Source organism: Gracilinanus agilis, chromosome 3 (assembly GCF_016433145.1).
Source record: "Gracilinanus agilis isolate LMUSP501 chromosome 3, AgileGrace, whole genome shotgun sequence".
NCBI lineage: Eukaryota > Metazoa > Chordata > Mammalia > Didelphimorphia > Didelphidae > Gracilinanus > Gracilinanus agilis.
The window spans coordinates 612,992,625-613,011,091 of record NC_058132.1 but is presented as its reverse complement, the minus strand read 5'-3'; the positions used below and the strand labels follow the sequence as shown (position 1 = coordinate 613,011,091).

Sequence of the window (18,467 nt, the reverse complement as noted above, 5' to 3'; positions counted from 1 at the left end):
TGGCTTGCTAAGATGTGCCCAACATGGAAAGCAGTTCCAAGGGAATTCAAATGAGTATTTTTATATTAATCTGTTATATGATTTCTATAAAATGGGGATGAAGGTGCTATCCACATCTGGGAATAATGGTAGACATCTAAGAGAAGATAATCTCTTTCAAGAACTTTAAAATACATCATATAGGGTAGGTTTATTGCTGAGCCTGAGGTCTTTGATTGAAAGTAATAGAGATGGCCTAATAATACTAATGATGACAGCTAGCATTTATAAATATTATCTCATTGGAGCCTCACTACAATCTGGGAAAAGTGCTTTTTTGATCATCCTTGTTTTACAGATGAGGAAACTGAGGCAAACAGAGATTAAGTGACTTGTCCTGAGTCACAGAGGTGGTAAATGTCTGAAGCTAGAATTGAACTCAGGTCTTCTTGACTCCTAGCCCATTGGTCTAACCATTGTGACCCCCCCCCCCCCCGCCCAGTTTCTTCCATTTCAAGGTTTCTTCCATTTTACAAGTTTTAGATAACTGAGAGGCCGACCATCAAGTTCTCTCTTACTATAAAATATTACAGAAATTTAAAATAATGGCAAAGAAAATTCTTTGGGAAAAGGCGATGAAATCTCATTTTGAAAAAAAAGTTTCCATTTTCTTATTCTTTCAAAAAAATGTGATAGGGATTCCCTTTTTAATTCCTTCTTCACATCAAATCCTCCCTTGTACAAGGAAATCAGTTCCTCAAAACTCAAGTGACAAAGCAGTAAAATTTGGCAAAGTACCAAGGTAAAAACAATTTCAAGAATCCAGGGTTTGAAGGGAAAAAACTTTACTAGAGGAACCAACTTCCCCCTAGGATGGGTCAACAAGGAAATGGATCACTCTTTCAGAAGAGGGATGCTAACAGATCCAAGTGTGAACAATCTCTCTTGTCCTTTCCGGGATAAAACTTCCTTAACTCAATTCTACAATGCCAACAACTGTGAGGAGCAGCAAGGAGTCCTCATGGCCTCAAAAACAGGACACAAAGGCCCTGGAAGTAGTAAGGACTGGCCTCTTCTAGTTACTACTTGGTCTGGTGGTGGCAACAAATTGGAAATTGAAGGGATGTCCTTCAACTGGGGAATGGCTGGGTAAATTGTGGGATTCAGCTCCTCTCAGCAATACCATGATCTGGGACGGTTCTGAAGGACTTATAAAACCAGAACGCTATCTACCTCCAAAGAAAGAACTGTTGGAGTCAGACACAGATCAAAGCATACTATCTTCCATTAGTATATTTATGGTTTTATTTTGGGGTTCTGGTTTTATATGAATATCCTCTTACAATGACCAATACAGAAGTATGTTTTTCATGATAATACATGTAATCCAGATCAAATTATTTGCCATCTCTGAAAGGGAGGAGGGAAGGAGATGATATGGAGCCTATAATTTTGGAAAAGCATGTAGAACATTGTTATTGTGTATAACTGGGAATAAAAGATCTTTGAATGAATAAACAAATTAATAAAGTATATGGCAAGGGACAGCTAAATGGCACAATGAACAAAGCACCAGGCCTAGAAACGGGAGGATCTGGGTTTAAATTTGGCCTCGGACACTTCCTAATTAATAAGTATTTATTTTTTCTCTGTTCCACTTCACTATAAACTAACATTCTCTCTCTCTCTCTCTCTCTCTCTCCCCCCCTCCCCCCACCACCCCATCTTCTGATTGTCTAGTCTTTGCTGCTCTTCTGCTTTGGAACTAATACTTAGTATTGATTCTAAGGCAGAAGATAAAGGTATTAAAAAAAAAAAAAGAAAGTTTATGGTGAGGTGGGGCAGAGAAAAAAATATATGCTTATTAATTGAAAAAAATAATTAAAAAATAAAAGCTGTTCCTAAGTAACTTTCACAACTTGGGAAATCAAATTCATTTAAGGAAGTAAATTCAAGATACTCCACTTGCTACCAAGATGGGAGGGCCAGACTTAAAAAAAAGGTGGAATTTTCTAACAAAGAATAATAGCTTCAGGAAGAAGACCTAATTGTAGATCTCAGGAGCATTGGCGACAGATAGTTAACTACCAAAACCCTGAGTTAATATCAGTACCATAAGAAAATCATATGTAACATATCACCATAAAGATGGAAAAATGGAGCTTTCAAATGGAAAAAAATGCTTCATAAAATAAACAAGCCTGGGATACCGAGAGAGGGAAGAAAAAAGGGGTCTTTATAAATATCTGATCTTTGGCCCTCTTGGGAACTACTCAGACCTAATTCCATTATGACAGGAAAGCTATGAATTTCTCCAGCTATAATTTCCTATAGTTAAATTACCCAGGCCTGGTAATTTCCTGCATGGTTTAAGGCAGCCTTATTAACATAACAATGAGTTTCTTGAATGACATCTGTAGTGGCTGCTTGCCTGGCTCCCACCAATTTCAAAGAAAAGAGGAAAAGATAGGAAAGTCTGTTATCAGTGGGAGAAAATCTGCCTATCATCCCGCACCTATTCTGCAGGCTCCTAGGCTCTGGGTATAAAGAATTCCTGGGTCAGGGGATGGGAATTGATGCCAGGCTGGGCTCTCACATACTTATAGGCTGGTGCTAAGACTGAGTCAGTTTTCCCTTTGGCTACTCAGACCTGAGTGGGATGGGATCATTACTGCTGGAAAGGTCAGAAAATGTTTTGGAGGCGTTAGAAAGCAGAGGCTGCATTACTCAAAAAGGAAAAAAAAAAAGGGTCTGCTATGGATAGCCTTGAAGAAAAGCTTGAGCCCCCACTGTGCTGAGACCTCAGAATCTCTTTTACAGCCCTGACACCGTCATCTAAAAGATGTCGCTGAGTTGCCATCTGTGTGGTGCTACACAAAATAGTCAAATATATTCTCTGACCTCTGAAAACTTCTAATTTAGAGCAATACCAACACTTACGTGACAAAGACACCCAGCTTTATAATACAGACATGCATTTAGGGTGAGCAACTCTTTGTCTGCAGATGAGGATACCCACCTCTCGCACTTACTATAAGTACTGCAATGGGATGACTTAATGTCCCCAAAAAAGGATGTTTCTTGTTGCCTTTGGGTATTCATAAAACCAACCTTGCCAATGACTTTTTTTCTCTTAATTGATTTTATTTTGAACTTAATGAACCCCAAATAAATGGGCATTTCCATAAACAGAGTAAGAGAGAAAAAGAGGACAGGAAATTGCAGATTTCAGTTACATATAGTCTCCTGCCAAGTCTTTTATTCGTCTCTCAGAGAGGAGCATGTGAGCCATTCTTCCATTTAGCTGCAATTTCCTTCTGGCTTCTGGCTTTCCTTGTAGGGAGAAAATCCAGACAGAGACAATTCAGTTCTTCTACCAGTAGGTAGATTCACTTGCTGGTCACTGAACAAGGACCTCAATTTAGAGTACGAGCAGTTAAGTGCATGTTTAGAGATGGTCTAAAGACTGTGATTGTTATTTTTCTCCTCTCCCTTTTTAGCTCCCTTGTCACCATCAGAGTAAAAGCTGAAAGGGGCTGCAAAGCTATGAGAGTCGCCATATTGCATTTTTTATTTGTTTCTTTCCAGGGTGGCCATTGCCAAAGACATTGGCCCAAGTGGCTAGCCTGTTGTTGAGGTGTGCTTAAGTAGGCTGATCCTCAAAAAGTGGCCACATTCTGTTTCTGAGACCATATAGCCAAAGCCCTTCCAGCTTTATAGAACCAGCCAGGGCTTACCCTCTAGTGGTATGACCTTCAAGAACCCAGGGTCACTCTGAAACCATTATGTGGCATCAGAAGAGCACTCTCTATAGGTACACAAATTTACATAAAATCAAACAATTAACTACAATATGGTCAACTTTGTTAATGGAAGGAAATAGTTGTACAAATAATTCATTATCACCATCATCCAAAAATAATTTATAGTTATTTTACTTTGGAGTATATGATACAAATAAACAAAACAAAATTCCATTTATTTCTCTTCCTTATTTGGATTAGACTAATAAAATGTATATTTGCCAGGCATTGTGGCACAAGCCTATAATCCCTGCTACTGGGAGGCTTTGGTTAGTGGCTCTCAAGCTCAGGAGTTCTGGATTGCAAGGGCTAAGCTGATCAGATTGTCTGTATTAAGTTCAGCATCATTACGGTCATCTCCTGGAGGGGGGAAAGTGGGGTACATGTATCAGGTTGCCCACGAAGGAGCCAATCAGCCCAGGTAAGAAACTGCAGATTTTAAACTCACTAGATAATTAATAGTGGAATTGGGACCACTAGTAGTTCCTGAATTTCTAGAATGGTAGGGATACAAAAACTCTGTTTTTATTAAAAAATAAAAACACCGGTATATGTCAATTAAATGGCAGAGGGAGGTAGGACAAATGGTAGGGAAACAAGCTGAGTGATAAAAAAATAAGACAGCCTGATATTTAAAACTTGCCATGGATAACACACATACAGATAATCCATAGTGAATAATCTGCATTCATATAATTGAAAGTCAGATGTAGTTACGTGATATAAAGAAGTATTCCAAGTGAACATACTGTGATATAAAGTATAATGGAAGAGATCCCATCTCTCTCAGAAATCAACTCCTTTACCTCCCTATGTTCTGCTCTCCCAGAGATATTATCTTCAATAATGTCCTAACCAATATTCAAATATGAATTTTACTAGTCTATTCTCCTCTATGACCTCTCTGAGAACATTTTTTGTTGTTAAATTATTTTAATTAATTTCATTAAATATTTCCCAATTACATGGAAAAAATTTTTTAAATAATTTTTTCACAATATTTGGCATTTATTCTAAGACACGACATATTCTAGACTTCTGGGATGCTGACAATACCCCTATAATACTGGACCACTTTTTTGATATATCTCTAGCTTTCTATCCTTGTTCTCATTTAGAAATCATTTTTAAAAACATTTTTGAGTTAGCCATGTTGCAAAATAAAACATAAACAAAATAAAATAAGAATGTAGAAGGTAAAAAAAGGATTCAGAGTTCATCAGTTCTCTGAGAACCTTTAAATTACAACAGCTAAACATTCTAAGTTCAGTTCAAAATTGCTTTTCCAATGGGAAAGAGAAAGATGAAAATAGCCTTAAGAGGATACTTAGAATGACAGAAATTCTAACAGTTGAGGACTCTTGAACAAGTGCAAATTAGCACTAAGTATAAGGAACATAAAACCGTAAAGAAAGGTTATAACCCCTAAAAGATGACCTTAATTTCCAACATATCGCAGCAGGAAGAGTTAGAAAGAGAAATTCCACTTAAAATCACCCTAGACAATATAAAATACTTAGGCATCTATCTGCCAAGACAAACAAAGGAATTATACAAACACAACTATGAAACTGTTTCCACCCAATTAAAACTAGATCTAAATAACTGGAAAAACATTGATTGCTCATGGGTAGGACGAGCTAACATAATAAAAAATGACCATTCTACCCAAATTAATTTACCTATTTAGTGCTATACCTATCAAACTACCAAAAAACTTTTTTACTGAATTAGAAAAGACTATATATAACAAAGTTCATTTGGAAGAACAAAAGATCAAGAATATCAAGGGAAATAATGAAAAAATATGAAGGAAGGTGGCCTAGCAATACCAGATATTAAGCTGTACTATAAAGCAGCGGTCATCAAAACAATATGGTACTGGCGAAGAGACAGAAGGAAGGATCAGTGGAATAGACTAGGGGTAAGCAACAGTTTTCAATAAACCTAAAGAACCCAGCTTTTGGGACAAAACCCTGCTATTTGACAAAAACTGCTGGGAAAATTGGAAAACAATATGGGAGAGATTGGGCCTAGATCAACATCTCACACCCTAAACCAAGATAAACTCAGAATGGGTGAATGACTTGAATATAAAGAAGGAAACTATATGTAAATTGGGTGAGCACAGAATAGTATAATTGTCAGATCTATGGGAAGGGAAAGATTTAAAAAACAAGTAAGAGTTAGAAAAAAATCACAAAATGTAAAATAAATAATTTTGACTATATTAAACTAAAAAGATTTTGTACAGACAAAACCAATGCTACCTAAATTAGAAGGGAAACAACAAATTGGGAAAAAAAATCTTTATAACAAAAAACTCAGATAAAGGTCTAATCACTCAAATATACAAGGAGCTAAATCAATTGTACAAAAAAATCAAGCCATCTCCCATTTGATAAATGGGCAAAGGACATGAATAGGCAATTCTCAGATAAAGAAATCAAAACTATCACTAAGTACATGAGAAAGTGTTCTAAATCTCTAATAATTAGAGAAATGCAAATCAAAACAACTCTGAGGTATCACCTCACACCTAGCAAATTGGCTAAAATGACAACAGGGGAGAGTAATGAATGTTGGAGGGGATGTGGCAAAATTGGGATATTAATGCATTGCTGGTGGAGTTGTGAACTGATCCAACCATTCTGGGTGACAATTTGGAACTATGCTCAAAGGGCTTTAAAAGACTATCTGCCTTTTGATCCAGCCACAGCACTTGGATATACCCCAAAGAGATAATAAGGAAAAAGACTTGTACAAAAATATTTATAGCCGCACTCTTTGTGGTGGCAAAAAATTGGAAAATGAGAGAATGTCCTTCAATTGGGGAATGGCTGAACAAACTGTGGTATCTGTTGGTGATGGAATACTACTGTGCTCAAAGGAATAAAGAACTGGAGGAATTCCATGTGAACTGGAATGACCTCCAGGAATTGATGCAGAGTGAAAGGAACAGAACCAGGAGAACATTGTACACAGAGACTGATACACTGCAGTACAATCGAACATAATGGACTTCTCTACTAGCAGCAATGCAAGGATCCAGAGCAATGCTGAGGGACTTATGAGAAAGAAAACTAGCCACACTCAGAGGAAGAACTGTGGGAGGAGAAACACAGAAGAAAAACAACTGCTTGAACACATGGGCTGTTGGGGATATTATTGGGGATGTAGACACTAAATGATTAGTCCAACTATCAATAATATGGAATTAGGTCTTGATATATGTAAAACCCAGTGGAATTGTGTGTCGGCTAAGGGGGCTTAGAGAGGTTTGGGGGAGAGGGAAAGAACATGAAATATGTAACTAGGAGAAAATATTCAAAATAAAAATTTTTAAAAATTAAAAAAAAAGATGATCTCAAACTTGTAAATATTACAAAGGAATGAACCACAATGATAGAGGCTAGTAGAGAAGAGCTGATGTGGGAGATGAAAGAACCATCAATGATTGAAGATACACGAATAAAGCAAACCTAAAGCACAGAAAAATTACAAACATGCATGCTAATAATGCAAGAGAAACTCACAGCCCTAAAAAAGAGACAAAGATCCACTCTACAGAAATACTGGCAGAACTAGACGCTGGTGTAATCTAGAATATGGACCCAGGGAAATAACTAGGGGGGAAAATTGTGTAAGAATGGATGGAAAACCTCAGCATGGATATAAAGAGAGATATTGTAAAAAGTCCTATTCCAATATAGTTTTCAAAGAAAATCTGTACTTTCCACCCCCATACCATGTACTTGTCAAGTTTATAAAGACAAATACAGGTTATCAATTGTAAGAGAGAAGAGTAGCAAGGGTTAGGCAATCAGCGTTAAATGACTTGCCCAGAATCAGATAGCTAAGAAGTGTTTGAGACCAAATTTGAACCCCATTCCTCCCAACACCAGGCCTAGCATTCAATCCACTGTGCTACTAAGATAGCCCCTCTTATGAGCATCTAGAAAAAGTAAAGAGTATTTGGAGATGCTAGGAGAAAAATGATTTTTGCCAACCTGACCCCCCCCACACACACACACACAGATTTTTTTGGGGGGATATTTAAGGATATTTTCCCATGGTTACAGGATTCATGTTCTTTCCCTCCACTCCTCCCACCACCACCCCCATAGCCAATGAGCAGTTCCACTGGGTTTTACATGTGTCATTGATCAAGACCTATTTCCATATTATTAATATTTGCACATTTAGATTCTACATCCCCAATCATATCCTCATCAACTCATGTGATCAAGCAGTTGTTGTTCTGTGTTTCTACTCCCACAGTTCTTTCTCTGGATGTGGCTAGCGTTCTTTCTCATAAGTTCCTCAGAATTGTCCTGGATTATTGCATTGCTGCTAGTAGAGAAGTCCATTATGTTCGATTGTGCCACGGTATATCAGTCTCTGTAAAAGGTTCTCCTGGTTCTGCTCCTTCCACTCTGCATCAATTCCTGGAAATTGTTCCAGTTCACATGGAATTCCTTTCAGCACAACAGTATTCAGTACAACATCACCAATAGATACCACAATTTATTCAGCCATTCCCCAATCAAAGGGCATCCCCTCATTTTCCAATTTTTTGCCGCCACAAAGAGTGCAGCTATAAATATTTTTGTACAAGTTTTTTTCTTTATTATCTCTTTGGGGTATAAACCCAGCAGTGGTATGGCTGGATTAAAGGGCAGGCAATCTTTTAAAGCCCTTTAAGCATAGTTCCAAAATTTTTGGTAACATTCTAAGAATGTTTTTATTTTATTTTTTCCCAATTACATGTAAAAACAAACTTTCATTTTTCATAATTTTTGAGTTCCAAATTCCCTCCCTCCTCTTTCCTTCCTTGAGAAGGCAAGCACTTTGATATAGATTTGATATAGATGTGCAGTCATGCATACATATTTCTATGTTAGTCATGCTACAAAAGAGAAAAACACTGACAAAAAAAAACAAGAAAAGTAAAAGAAAAGTATGCATTCAGCCTCCATCTTCTGTGGAGATGGACAGCATTTTTCATCCTAAGTCCTTTGTGATTGCCTTGAGTCACTGTATTATTGAGGATAGTGAAGTCATTCATATCATCAAAAAATATTTTTATGGCTGAAGGGTTGGGTGATGAAATTACACAAGCTAAGAGAAACGGGCCCATGACTAAGCAGAGTACCAGACAGAGCTTATATTTATTTATCTTGGACACCTTACAAAAGCCACCAGAAACCATGAACACCCATCTGATAATAACTGAGACTCAGAAGAGGCCCACTAAGTCCAAGAGACATCCTGGTCCACACTATGGTGGTAGTAAAGCCAGAAACCAGAGTCCTTGATTCCAAGAAGCTTCTATTCGGCTAGAGGCAAGAATTATAGATGGATCCAGGGAAGTAGTTGGTGGGGGAGGCAGGGACAGATGAGCTGAGCCTTGAAGAAAGGGAAGAATCAGGAGAGACAGAAGTGGGGAGGGAGAAGATTGACGTTATGAGGGATATCCTGTGCAAAGGTGGAGACGAGTGCTGGAATATTAACTTTGGGAAACAGCGGTAGGCCAGCTTGGTGTGTATGTAGAGCACACGAAGGGAGGCACCATGAAACTGATCTGGAGGGCAGGTAGAAGTCAGGTTCTGGGGGACTTTAAAGATGTGGGAAAGGAATTTTTGTGAATTCGGGGGAAAAATCAATTGAAAAATAAACTAGATGGGAAGGTTTCCTAATCTAACGTCTACTCTAGAGCTGTGAATTAGTTGTAAGGCATACATGAAATTTTATAACGTCAACAAACATCTGTTAAAGGTTTTGGGCTGAGATGTAATGATAAAAATAATGCCCCGATCTCCGGGGCAGCCAATGTCTCCAGTGGGCCATAAGGTTACAAGTACTGTATGTTCATCATCTCATTTCAGAGGCAGGATGGCACCCTGCACCGTGGGATGAACTTGGAGCCAGAGGGCATGGGTTTAAATTTGTTTCTCAATAAGGCCACTTGGCCTTGGTCAAAGTTACTTAACTTGTCTAGGATTCGCTTGCCTTTATCTGAAAAATGAGGTTGGTCTCTAAGGTCCCTCCGGTTCTAAATACAAGATCCTCATGACAGAGGACTTTCTAAGGGTATTATCCCCATTTTACAAACAGGCTAGTGTTGGAATTTGTCTAGAATCACAAAGCATTTAAGCTCAGGGAAATGGTAATAGTTATGTTGCAATAACGTCAATGTTAAAACATTAGAAAAATGTACATGAGATTATGCTACCTTCTGATCTAATTTATTTTTATTTATTTATTTTTTTTTAGACCCTTAACTTTCAGTGTATTGTCTCATAGGTGGAAGAGTGGTAAGGGTGGGCAATGGGGGTCAAGTGACTTGCCCAGGGTCACACAGCTGGAAGTGGCTGAGGCCGGGGTTGAACCTAGGACCTCCTGTCTCTAGGCCTGGCTCTCACTCCACTGAGCTACCCAGCTGCCCCTCTAATTTATTTTTAAATTAATTTTTTTCAAGTAATAAAACTCTGTCTCTGTCTCTCTCTCCCCTACCATCTCCTAGCCCCAATGGGGAAAAAAAATATGCACAGCCAAGTGAAACAAATTCCAAATTGGCTGTATCCAAAAAGTATATGCCTCAATCTGCACCCTGAGTCCTTCCAAACTAGCTTAAAAGGAACTATAAAATGGAAAGTTCACACTAGAAATCACATAAATGAAGAGAGAAAGCAAAGAATAGTAAACAATTAAGGGCAGAAAAATATAGCAGCGGGAGATTACACAAATGTATCAATAACATTTATTTTAAAAGATCTGACTTTCCCTAATAAAAAGAAGGGTCACTGACGATTAAGAAATAAAACTCAGCAATTGCCCATAAAATACAAACAGCCTAAAAGTTAAAAGATGGTCTGTGCTGTACCAGGCCTGTGAAAAATCAGAGCATCAGATAAATCAGATTTCAAAGCAAAAACATTAAGAGATGTAAACAAGAGTCCTCCAGAATAGCAAAAACAACAAAAACATGAAAATATTGGATGTGTATATCCCAAACAACATGGTAAAAAAATACAGTGGGACAGAGATTCAAGGTAGATGGAAATATAATTTAATCTAAAGTCTCCACAATAGCCAAAAGCACTTATTATATCCCTTGTAAGTTTGGAAAGTGCTTTACATATATTATCTACTTTAATCTCCTCAAGTATCCTACAAGGTAGATGCTATTATTATTCCCATTTTACACATGAGGAAATGAAGATAACAACAGTATCTAACTCTCAGGGTTGTTTTGAGGTTCAAATTACCATGAGATTCTGATAAATTAAATGAAGAATTAATAAGGAAATTATGTGGATGGGAATGGCTAAACAAGTCATGGTTCAGGAATATGATGAAATACTATTTGGCTATCTGCTTTATGAAATAAAGGGGATGTATATGAACTGATGCTAAGGGAAGTGAGTAGAACAAGGAGAACAATTTATATTACAACAACAATATTGTAAAGACTAATAATTTTGAAAGGCTTGGACACTCAGCAATGCAATGACCAACCATGATTCCAGAAGTCTTCTGAAATAGGCAAGAAGGGGAGGTGGGTACCACCCACCTTTGATTGATTCAATAATGCAAGAATAAGATTTTTTTTTTTTGACAAGGTCAATGTGAGGATTTATTTTGCTTGACTATAGATTTTTATAAGAACTTTTTTTTTTTTAACATAGGCGGTGGAGAGTAAAGAAGGAGAGAGCAGTTATTTTCATTGATTGAAAAAAGTAAAATTTAATTAAAAAAAATCACAGAGGTGAACAAAATTTTAACAGACTAGCACATTTTATAGCCTGATCAAGATAGCATACGAGATGACCATACTTCATCTAATTCAAGAGAAAAGGATTCTAGCGATGAGATATTCTACTTTTCTATTGTTCACAGGTTCTATCTTTTAAGAGGCTGCCATTTTTTATGAAGATTGTTGGCACTCAAGGTCCTATCCTAATTTCTCTTGGGAGTGACTTCATTTACCTTCCTCATCATGTAGCAGTTGACCTGGTGTGATAAGATACTGTTTTTCAATACCCAGGACTAGGACACAAAGAATCAAAGGGCTAATCCCATAGTATTAGGATCAAAACACTTTCTACCTGCCTTCTCAATCCAAGATTATTCAAATGACCCTCTAGAGGATAAAAGACCAAAATAAGGACAAAAGATGAGTCTGGCCAACAGGAGAAACACAATTCTGACTATAACCCAGAGAACAGTGCATTGAAAGCAAAGGTGAAGATACAGGAGAGATTGATTTCAAGAAACCCTCATAAATGGCAGCAACATAATTCACAGGACGTATTCGCAGGGACTATTTAAAAGTACTCATATATCAGTGTCCTATACCAAAACCAGAACCATATATATGAATTAGCAGTTAAGAGATTAGTCGTAACAGTGTTGCTCTGAAAAACATTCAACTACTACAAGATATTAAAAATTCAAACACTACTTTAAAGGGTAGAGATCGCAATCGTATATTCTGGAGAAAGCAATATGCAGCACCGTTTAGGCTAACAAGGAGATGCCAACATTAATAAGGCTGATGCTAAGAAGGTTTCGTATTATAACATTTAATGATGTAATTTATCTATTGTGCCATTTCTTTTGTCTAAACAATCAAGCCAGGCAAATTTAATTTTAGTTATAGCTGTAATATTAGAACCACAATACTCTGCTCTAGCAAGATTTTTTCTAAAAAGGCATATTAAGTGCTCTCCAAAGAAGGATTGTCACCCTGGGAAAAATGCTTCATTTAAGCATGCCCATAATGATTATGGACATATAAATATTTATAAGAAGTAGGAAGTGGGAATCAAGGTTTTCAATGAAGAATTTTTTATTTTTATTTTTTAATTTACAACACTCAAAATAATTTAGCCTTGCAAGATGGATATTACTTGCTATTTCAAAGGATATCTTTAAAAAACACTTAAAGAAGAAAAATTTTCATCAGTTTTCAGCTTCTAAATTTGACCAATATTTAGTGTGTCATCTGACTTCCTAATTTTGTTTAACACAAAATTTAAGTATTTTCTGAAGTAGCAAAAACTGAATTAAAAAAAATATGGTTGTAAAATGAAATCTGCTTTGACAAAATGAAAATCAAAATCAGAAAAGGATGCTTTTGTGAGTTCAATCTACAACTCAAATGGGCTCCTTTGAAAATGTTATGGATTTACACACAATCTGACATGGGAGAAAAAATTTTCTCTCATCATAGTAGAAATGACATTTAAGAAAATCATCCCCAAAAGATTCGTGGACCTTCTGTCCATTATGGGAAAAGCAAACCAATATAATTTCTTAGGACATTCCATCATATTAATAAAAAGACCAGAGGCTATTCTCCTTATTTTCTGAATGCATGAATGGCCCCATAGACAAGCCACATAGGGCTAGAATGGATGGAAATATGGATGATGGAGTCTTATCTACAACCTCCAGGCTTGGGGTGTGGCACCTTCTGTAAAGCAAAGGGCCATTTGGGGGATTATTATCCATAACATAATCCATTCAATCTAACCCCTTTCCCTGAGAGTGGAAAAGTCAGAGCTTGATTCTAATTTGGTAAAACTTGCCTACCTGAGAAATGAGACACACATGTAAAATACCTTCCAAAATTAAAAAGTGTTATATTAAAACTAGCTATTATCATGACTTATTGCTGTCGTGTAATCATAACAATGACAATTAAAATTATCATTATTGTGACAACAACAATAATAAAAAGAATAATGACTGTAGAGAAGTACTATGTCACAGTGGATAAAGTGCTGAATTCATAATTCAGAAATCTGGACTTTGATAATCACTGACTGTATGACTTTAGGCAAATAAGTCCTTGAGTTTCTCTAAGCCTCAATGATTTCACCCATAAAATGGGAATACTATCTGGGATGACAAGCTCAGAGGGTCCTTGTGAGGCTTAGCAGAGGTAAGGTAAATCAACTACTTTGCCAATATCAGTCAGTTATTATTTTATTTATTCCTCTCGTACCCTCATCCCCTCATGGGGGAGACAGGATCAGAGATGCGTTATTAGCGAGGCAGGGAAGTAAGAGGAAACTGCTCCGCCTTACTGGCTTTCAATCCCCCAAACTCCTCTTGCTCCGAGTTTCTTCTGCCTGTCACCTCACCAAGACCCACGATCTGGCCTCCTTTGATACATCCCCAAGCTGTTCCTTGGGCCTCTGGGGGTCCCAGCTCTAACACAGAGATGAAAGCAATGGCGCCACTCCCCACACTTACCTAAGGTAAGGAGGTAAGAGAAGGAGACTGGAGGGGGCTGAATAAACATGAAGTCCCTTTGTCTGGGAAGACAAGGCTAAGTCAGACTTGTTTTGTCTGCCTGGAGTCTCTGCAGATGCACCTCCACTGTCCCATCCCCTCCAGGATCACCCAGCCCACCAGCTGGCTTTAGGAAGCACATACGCACCTTGAGAAGGGGCATCGCCGCACGACAGCGGGCCGTCTTAATGTTTTTCAGGAAATGGGACTCATCCTGAAAAGAGACAAGCAGAACTCCTAGTTCCCAGGGCCAATCCCCCAAATGTTCCCTTCCTGAACTGAATCTCGAAGCTGCCCTGAAAGGGGAGGAAGGGGGTAGCATTATCACTTAACACTCCCGCCTGGCAAAAACTGAGGAAAATGAGGCTCCTCAAAGTCTCTTGTCTGGGCAGTGGCAGAGCTGGGACTCAGTAACCGAGTCCAGATTCACTCCAGATTCAGGGCTTTTTCCAATGACAGCTCAGAGAGCTTGGATAAGTGGTTAAAATGGATAGAGTGCTTAAAAGTTTGCAAAACACTACCTATATTTTCCCTCTTTGGATCCTCCCAACAACCCTGGAAGGCGAGGGGCTATTCAGGATTACCTCCGTTTCACAGAGGAGGAAGTGGAAGCTGACAGAGGTGAAGTGACTTGTCCAAGGGCCATGGGAATTAAGTATCAGAGGCAGTTCTCTGGCTCTCGGGCCAGCGTTCCCTCCATAGTCCTCCCCTGCACCTCCTCCTAGTAACAACCTGTTCATGGCTCTCAAGGCTATTCTCTTCACAGCAGCCTGATTAATGGGCATGACTTGACCACTTAGCTGTTAGTAGCAGCACTGTGCCTGGCACACAGTAGGCATAAACACTTATCGATTGGCTGATTATTACTCACTCCACTGTAACAGCAACAGCAAATAAAGGTTTATTGACTAGTTGACTATATTGTTGGAACTCTCCTCTGAAACCACCTCGAGTCCACATGATGCTCTTTGAGAATGGATTTAATTTTTGATAATGATAAAGACAAGCCATTCAAAGCCAAGAATCATGACTAAGAGGGATAAAGAGATCAGGTTAAGTAGAATTCCAGATTTAAAAAGAAGAGTGGGGTACATAAAATTAATAAAGAAACTATCTTTATTGTGAGGCTGTTCAACTGGCACCAAAGGCCATTTCTTAACAGCTCCAAAAGAGGAATGAGCAATCTCTGTCCATCTCTGGAATAAGTACATAATCTTCCAAAGTGACCACTTTGAAGCCAAACACAAAATTCTAGTATATTTGTTTTTTGAAAAAAGGATCATTCTGTTATGGTCGTATGGTCTTGTTTTTTAAAATGTCTTACCTCCTAAAGCAGGCAGGAAACTCCTTGAGGGTAAGGACCTAGTACTCTTTTAATGTATCATTTACAGTGCTAGACACTCAATAAAAACTTGATTAATTCAGGAGCTGGGTAGCCCAGAGGAGGTTTTACTCATATCATTCTGGACAAATTAAGTACAATTGTCAAGGCCAGGGAAGGAAACAACATTCATCACACTTCTCCTAATGAACTGGGAAACTAATCCTTAGATGAAAGTTTGAAAATCATCACTTGCAAAGGGCTGGTAATCGGAAACTAAGGCAAGCAGTAAAGAATCATTTCAGTTATTTGACTCACCATGTCTAGTGTTACCTGGGGGGTGAGGGGGTGGGAGGATGGGCTGGTAAACTTGGGGGGTGAGGGGGTGGGAGGATGGGCTGGTAAACTTGGGGACATTCAGGGAGGTTGTTTTGGGCATGTATCAGGCAACAGAAAGGCCAGAGCTGGGCTCAGAGGAAGGTATATGGGCTCTCCGAGGTCTTATTCTTCCCTTTCTAAGATGCTCCACTAATTCAAGATCTGATTCTATTTGAGGTTACCCATCTTTCTCCTCTCCCTGTTTCTAGCCAGCCCTGGAGAAAAAGCAGAAATCAGCAGAAATGTCTTAAAAAGACAATTCAGCCAGGTGCAGGTTACATCCTTGGAATATGGTTATCCTGGGGCTAAATAATTTGAGCACACACACACACACACACACACACACACACACACACACACACACACAAAATAGCTTTCCTTTAAAGGAAGGAAAACAAGTGGATTCCAAGACCAAAACAAACAAGCAAACAAAAACCAGACACAGCTGCCACCTCCTCCTGTGAATGAGCTGATTAAAGAAGAGAGGAGTAGGAAAAAAAAAAGTCCTGACAGCTTAGGGAGGAGGTGGCTGTCTGATGATGGATCCCACCAGGCATATCCTGCTTGTGGACCTAAGATGTCTCTGTGGACAGAGATGCCCTTTCATTTAGGGAAGTAGTTGGCAGAAGGAAGAAGCAGGAAGAACATGGTAGCTGGTGTTGGAAGGAGCGGAGTTCAAATCCCCCCTCTGCTATTACCTTGGCTAGGCTCTGACTTTCTGCTCCCTCATTTTAAAGATGAGTATAACTTTAGGCAAGTCAATTCACCTTAGTCTCTTCCTTCCCCTCCTCTATAAAATGCTAGAACTAAGGGGCAGCTAGGTAGTAGCACAGTGGACACAGTGCCCAGCTTGGAGTTGGGAGGTCCTAGGTTCAAATTTGGCCTCAGACACTTCCTACCTGTATGTCCCTGGACAAGAAGCTTACCCTCCATTGCCTAGCCCTTACTGCCCTTCTATCATGGAACTGATGGTATCAATTCTAAAACAGAAGGTAAGGATTTAAAAAAAAATACATTTAAAAAATTTGATAGTCTAGAACATTGTGTTGGATTTTAAAAAATAAATATTATCTTAATAAAAAAATAAATGAACAAAGGAAAAAGAAAATGATGGAGGCATGCTAGATAATCTCTCAGGACCTATCCCATTTCAGATCTCAGGATGCTGATGCTCATTCTATCTAACCACCAAGGGCATCTTTGATCACAAAAATGAAAAATCCTTTCTTAAAAAAACCCTTAACATGCCATATGAGCATCACCTTATTCTTGCAATATTTCTGTGAAGTCAGAAGGAGACAGAAGTGGCTGCCTCAAAGAACAGCACGGAAGCTGGGATCAAGATAAAGCTAGAGGCCTGCCTGAAATCTCACCTGCAATCAGTGGCTGAATCCCTAACGATTGAAAGGAGGAGGGGCCTTTCAATTCCAATCTAGAACTGGCTCCACCATGTTGTTGGCCTTTTTTAAAAACCCTTCCTTCCACCTTAGAATCAATACTGTAAGGATTGCCAAAAAAATTGTTTTTTAACTTTTTAATGGAAAACTTAAAAAAACTCAAAATCAGAAATTAATATACTCTACATCAAGAACTAAACACTACTGAATTACTTCTCTGGCCTTGGAAAATTATAACAATCTAATGCTTATTTTTGCAAAGATAGGGAGAAGCTGTATGTGACCTGGTATTTGTGCACAAAACAAAATATTAGATTAAAGGAAACCTTCTACTCTCTTTTGTAACCCTCCAGGATGTTTGACACAATTCTCAAAGGGCAGAAGCAACAGTCAATGTGTACTGTGCAAAAGTATGGAAGGCCACATTTTATCAACATCCTCAAAATAAAAGTTGGATAAAATCTCCAATCTCCCCATCTTTTACTGAGCCTTATCTAAGATATATCAACTAATATTTGCAGTGCCAATTAAGGGCACCAGGGTCATTAGGGGATGGCATGGTTGAGAAGAAATGGCTTCTCTGAATTTTACAACTTCCCTTAGGGGAGAGCAGAACCTAAAACGGATGATGTTTGTTCACAAAATTAAGCAACTGAACCCACTGAGGAATAGTTCAACAAATCGTGGCATTTCAATGGGATGGTATATCGTGCCACAAGAAAGGACAGCTCCAGAGGAAACTGGGAAGATCTCTATGAGCTGACAGAATGAACTGACAGAGCTGATACTGTAGGAGAATGATTTATAAAATGACATTAAAAAGGAAAATAACTTTGAAAGACTTTAGAACTCTGATTAATGCCATGATGAACCATGAGTCTAATGGACTAAAGATGAAACATATCATTCATCTCTTGCTAGAGAGGTGAAGTGTCTCTGTCTCTGTCTCTGTCTCTGTCTCTCTCTCCTTCTTACATCAGAGGAGTGGTAAGGGCAAGGCAATTGGGGTTAAGTGACAATCATATAGTTAGAAAGTGTCTGGGGTCAGATTTGAATCCAGTTCCTCCTGTCTCCAGCCCTGGCACTCTATCCACTGAGCCACTGAGCTGCCTCTTTTTAATAAAGAAACTTATTTCCAATTAATTAATTAATTGGTGAGTGAAATTATTTTAATAAATGAATTTATTTTTTGTTCAATAAGGGTAGAATAATGGAGAAAAGATAATAAATATCTGTTAAGTTAATTTTTTAATGAAAGGGTTAGACTAGATGACCATGAAGATC

At 38.3% G+C, this 18,467-nt stretch overlaps 1 protein-coding gene across 1 annotated transcript in view; it reads right to left on the bottom strand.

Annotated features, from left to right (window-relative positions):
- The window catches only part of SMARCAL1 (SWI/SNF related, matrix associated, actin dependent regulator of chromatin, subfamily a like 1), a 78,302-nt gene that overhangs the window by 24,448 nt on the left and 35,387 nt on the right, over positions 1–18,467 (bottom strand). Inside the window, exon 9 of the mRNA XM_044669430.1 lies at positions 14,236–14,301. Within this exon, the coding sequence (XP_044525365.1) occupies positions 14,236–14,301 (66 nt within the window). The remainder of the gene's footprint in view (positions 1–14,235; positions 14,302–18,467) is intronic.